The 6,000-nt window shown below is 35.2% G+C and overlaps 2 protein-coding genes across 4 annotated transcripts in view; both read right to left on the reverse strand.

Moving 5' to 3' along the window:
* rgs14a (regulator of G protein signaling 14a) overlaps positions 1–6,000 on the reverse strand; it is a 438,366-nt gene that overhangs the window by 204,573 nt on the left and 227,793 nt on the right. The window lies entirely within an intron of this gene.
* Positions 1–6,000, reverse strand: part of slc16a2 (solute carrier family 16 member 2) — a 47,142-nt gene that overhangs the window by 8,543 nt on the left and 32,599 nt on the right. For all 3 annotated transcript variants that reach the window (XR_015506596.2, XM_087280020.2, NM_001258230.1), the window contains 2 exon segments: positions 5,427–5,570; positions 3,844–4,072 (listed from right to left, as the gene is read on the reverse strand). Coding sequence is in view for 2 of the 3 variants with exons in the window: in XM_087280020.2 (XP_087136146.1) it covers positions 3,844–4,072; positions 5,427–5,570 (373 nt within the window). In the remaining variant the exon portion in view is untranslated.

The following is a 6,000-nucleotide window of genomic DNA, read 5'->3' on the forward strand; positions in this document are numbered from 1 at the left end:
ATTCTATGCCATTTTATAGTATAAATAATGTGTCCCAAATGACATCCATATGCACTATTATACCCCCTTTAGTAGTATAATGGTGTATATGTACACCCCAAATACTTACTGTAAGCACTTTTTTTTAATGAATATTGTGTATAAGCTTTCCAAATCACATACTTATGGACTATTTTATGCCATTTTTATTATAAATATTGTATATGTGCACCCGAAATTGCGCACTTATGCACTATTCTATGCCATTTTATAGTATAAATAAGATCTGTCTCAAATCCAATACTTCTGCACTATTATACCACTTTTATAGTGTAAATGGTGTATATGTGCATCCAAAAAAACTTACTGTGTGCACTATTCTATGCCATTTTTATTATAAAATGTGCAAATGTACATCCCTAATTGTATATTCATACATTATTCTTTGCATTTTATAGTATAAATGATAAGAGTTGTTCCAAATCACATACTTATGGACTATTATACTGCTTTTATAGTATAAATTGTGTGTATGTGCATCCCCAATGCTTACTGTATGCACTATTCTATGCCATTTGGTATTATAAATATTCTATGCACTATTTTATGCCATTTTTAAAATTATAAATAGTGTATGTGTGCATTCCAAATGACATATTTATGCACTATTCTATGCCATTTTAAATATAAATAATAAGGTGCATAGCAAATCACATACTTCTGCACTATTATACCACTTTTATAGTGTAAATGGTGTATATGTGCATCCAAAATAATTACTGTATGCACTATTCTACACCATTTTTATTATAAATTGTGCATATGTACATTCCAAATTGCATATTTATACACTATTCTATGCATTTTATAGTATGATGATAAGAGGTTTCCCAAATCACATACTCATGCACAATTATACTCATTTTATAGTATAAATTGTGTATATGTGCATCCCAAATGCTTACTGTATGCACTAATCTGTGCCATTTAGTATTATAAATATTCTATGCACTATGCAACGCCATTTTTTACTATAAATAGTGTATGTGTGCATTCCAAATAACATATTTATGCACTACTCTATGCCATTATATAATATAAATAATAAGGTGCATACCAAATCACATACTTATGCACTATTATACCCCATTTAGTTGTACAAATGGCCTATATGTGCATCCTAAATACTTAACATAAGCCTTTTTTTTAATAAATATTGTATATGTGTTTTCCAAATCACATATTTATGCATTTTTCTATGCCATTTTTATAATAATTAGTGTATATGTGCGTCTTAAATACTTACTGTATGCACTATTCTATGTCGTTTTTATTATTAATAGTGTATATGTGCACCCTAAATACCTACTTCATGCACTACTCTATGCCTTATTTATTTTAAATAGTGTATATGTGAGTCGTAGTTACTGTATGCCCTATTCTATGACATTTGGTATTGTTTTGAATCCAAAATTGCATAGTTATGCACTATTCTATACCATTTTTTAAATAAGTAGTGTATATGTGCATCACAAACTGAATACTTATGCACTATCCTTTGCCATTTTATTATATAAATATTAAGATGCTTGCCAAATCACATATACTTATGTACTACTTTAGCTCTTATAATAGTATAAATGGTGTATTTGCATCCCAAATTGCACACTTATGCACTATTCTATGCCGTTTTATAGTATACATAATAAGATTTGTCCCAAATCACATATTTATGCACTATTCTACTCCTTTTATAGAATAAATAGTGCATATGTGCATCTGAAATACTTACTGTATGTAGTTTATTATACGTAATGTATATGTGCATCCTAAATACTTACTGTGTGCACTGTTCAATGCCATTTGGTATTATGCTGTATATGCACGTCCCAAATTGCATACTTATGCATTTTTATATGCCATTTTAATTATAATTTGTGTATATGTGCATCTTAAATTGCATAATTGAGCACTATCCTATGCCATTTTATAGTATAAATAATAAAGAGTGTGCCTAATCCCACACGTATGCACTATTCTACTGCTTTTATAGAATAAATGTGTCTTTCAAATACTTACTGTGTGCACTTTATTATAAGTATTGTATATGTGCATCCAAAATTGCATACTGATGGACTATTCTATGCCATTTTATTATAAATAGTGTATATGTGCATCCTAAATACTGACTGTGTGCACTGTACAATGCCATTTTGTATTATACTGTATCTGTGCGTCCCAAATTGCATACTTGCACACTTTTTATTATACTTATGCCATTTTAATTATAAATAGTGTATATGTGCTTCCCAAACTGCATAATTGTGCATTATTATATGCCTATTTATAGTATAAATAATAAAGTGTTTCCCAAATCACACACTTATGCACTATTCTACAGCTTTTATAGAATAAATAGTGTATATGTGTGTCCCAAATACTTACAATATGCACTATTCTACGCCATTTGGTATTATGCGGTATATGCACGTCCCAAATTATGCATTTTTATTTGCCATTTTAATTATAAATTGTATATTGTATATTGTATATATGCATCTTAAATTGCATAATTGTGCACTATCCTATGCCATTTTATAGTATAAATAATAAAGAGTGTGCCAAATCAAACACGTATGCACTATTCTACTGCTTTTATAGAATAAATGTGTCTTTCAAATACTTACTGTGTGCACTTTATTATAAGTATTATACATTTGCATTCCAAATTGCATACTTATGGACTATTATAAGCCATTTTTTGCATAAATAGTGTATAAGTGCATACCTAATTGCAAACTTTAATGCATTGATACTGTAACCCAATCAAATTTCAATGCAATGGGGTGGGGTGGGGCCATATAATTAGTGGTTTTGACTGTATAAAATGCATAATGCATATAGAGGGTCCTCATAAGGCATCAATCCCAACCTGTGTGTGTGTAACGGCATTTGCGTGTGGCTCATTCATAATAGCAGGAAGGCTCTACAACAACTACATCCAATTACCATTCAGAAACGGCCTGGTTCAGTTTTACCATGGTATTTGTGACTGAATATCCGCTTCATCAGTATCTGTCAGTCATTCTGCAGTGTTTATCAAACAGTGGGCGGGGAAAACCAGCTCATTTGCATTTAAAGGCGCAGACCGAAACAGCTCAAAATCCCTCTGACCTAAAAAAGGACATTTTCAACAGGGTATAATAAACTAACAACTAACAACACAACTAACTTGTTTTATATCTTGTGCATAGGCATAATAAGAACCCGTTAAAGCTGAACTGGACACATATGGAGGTCATCATCACTGAACAACAGCATTTATGTCAACAGTCCAAACCGAATGTGCTCGCAGGGAGACCTTGGAATTTACCCTCCAAAATAAATCTTGTCCGCTGAAGCAGTAAAGTGGAAAAACACTCGGTCTGTTGTGCGTGTGCGCGTCTTATCTGAGGAACGCAGCCAACATCAGCATGCTGCCTGATTAACGCCGCATTTTCAACATATTTATATACCAGTTTCATATAAAGATTTTATTGTGTGCGGACGGATGTTATGCCCCGCTAGTCTCACACACACACACACACAGGAACTGCTTCAATGACCGTATCACTCCGCCTGCAGCTTTCCTCATGGCAGAGCACCAAACTCACTATAGTTTAACTCACAAATACTACTTCTGTTGAGTCACATCATGTGCTCAAAACAGATTATGACTTAAGACACAATAGGTTTTGATTCAAATATCCACTAGAAACCACTAGAACAGTGCTATGTATTTTGTATGTATAACATCCCTAATGTTTCCACACTGATAGTCATATGTTCCTTTAGCATAAAGCGGTAGATGTTGTTGATTCTGACCTGCGATGGGCGGCCCTGCAGTCATGGGTATGGCCATGAGTCCCAGCAGGTACCCGATGGCCTGTGACGCCTGCATGGGTCCAACCAGCTCGAAGGCGATGGGGGCCATAATCGTGATGAAACAGCCGTCGCAAAGACCCATCAGCACGAAAACCACCACCAGACCCTCAAACACGGCACACTGAGGAATCATCATGGACATCAGGCCCAGCAATATGAAGGAGGCCACCTGTAAACGCAACAGTCATCAGAGGATGAGGAGAAATGCTGCAATCACTGTCAAATAACTCACACGCATGAAGGATGAATTGCAAAGAAATAAAATAAATGCATGCTATTAGAGTCAGAGTTTAGGGGTGAACAAACAGAAACAATGGCAAAAAAATGAAATAGGTTGCCTTTGCATGAATTTCATATTTATTAAGTGAGAATTTGGGCGGTTGGACAGGTGTACCTAATAAAGTGGCCTACTAATTGACAAGTATTGTGAAAAATAGATTCTATATAATTAATTATATACAGTATACACACACACACACACACACACACACAGACAGACACTCTCTGATATTGAATTAGGTAAGCAAGGTAATTTTTCACAGCATTTCCTATTATTTCCTTCTGGGGAAAGTCTTGTTTCTTTTAGAAATAGGTCAATGCTAAGGTCAATGTTAGCTTTAATTGACTACAAAAAGCTTTTAAAAACAGAACTATAGATAGTATTTGGAAAAAAACATCACAGGAGGGGTCATAATATTGTCCTGTACATACATTTGTCCTCAACTCATCTTATACATGCATAAAGTCAAGCCCAGATTTATTCACACCCCTCAGAAATTCAGACTTAAAGTTACTTCTGTTCAACCGGCAAGTTTGCTTTAGACTGGAAACAACCCAGAATGCTCCCAAAAGATAATAAGACGATGTACAAAAATATTACTATTTGCATTTCAACAAAAACTTATGGTCAGAATTTGCCAGGAGTATGAATAATTTGAGGCTTGACTATTTATATACACACATCCAGTTACACACACACACACACACACATTCTGTATTGTTTAAATTGAAATACTACTAACCACAGTTGAAGGTCGCTGATTAAAATGACTATAGTGCATTCTTTAATGAAGGATTTCAGAATATGCAGGTCACATTCGACCAACACTCTTGCATGAGCTCTTAAAAGTGCATAACTGCATACTGAACAACTCACATTCCAGATCAGGACGAGGCACTGCAGGTTGATATTTCTGCCATATTCTAGACAAGTCTGCTTTACAGCAACATTATTATTGTGTTATGATGTGCATGCTTGTGTACTAAGTGAAAAACAGACAGGTGAACATCTCATAACAACATAAACTGCAGCAGAACATTCAGTTTCAGTAGAAAACATCGTCTGTTGATGGAAAATGTGAATGGTACTTTTGAAGATGTTCAATTATTAACACGGATGTTTCCTGTCAACCAAACTGATGCACCACATCATCATCTTTCCTGAGAGAGTTATTTTATACACAGTTGAACATTAAACACAGTGGAAATGTTTTCTACAGTGATTGTCAGACATGCTTCTGTACCTGCATGTAGATCTTCTTGACTCCAGGTATGAGGTCTCCGATCTTCCCGAACAGCAGTCGCCCGACTCCAGACGAAGCTCCGATGCACACCAGCAGCAGCCATTCCCTCTGAGTGTCTCCAAACTGCTCCTTCACGAAGTTCAACTGACAGAGACAAACCGTGGATGATTAACACATGATCTGTCTGTCACTGAGGCTTAAACAAAAACACATCAATTCAGCTCATGTTTATTTTATAACGCTTTTACAATGCAGATTGTGTCAAAGCAGCTGAACACAGAAGATTATAGTGAATTGAAACAGTGTAGTTCAGTTGTCAGAGTTGAAGTTCAGTTCAGTTTATTCATTTTCTTATCGGGCTTAGTCCCTTTATTAATCCGGGGTTGCCACAGCGGAATGAACCGCCAACTTATCCAGCAAGTTTTTAATGCAGCGGATGCCCTGCCAGCCGCAACCCATCTCTGGGAAACAGTTCAGTTTAGTGTGGTTTAATTTCACTGCTGAAAGTCAAAAGAAGAAGAGCAAATCAATTGATGCGCAGCTCCACAAGTCCCAAACCAAGCAAGCCAGTGGC

The sequence above is a fragment of the Danio rerio genome, chromosome 14 (assembly GCF_052040795.2).
Source record: "Danio rerio strain M-AB ecotype USA chromosome 14, GRCz13ab, whole genome shotgun sequence".
Lineage (NCBI taxonomy): Eukaryota > Metazoa > Chordata > Actinopteri > Cypriniformes > Danionidae > Danio > Danio rerio.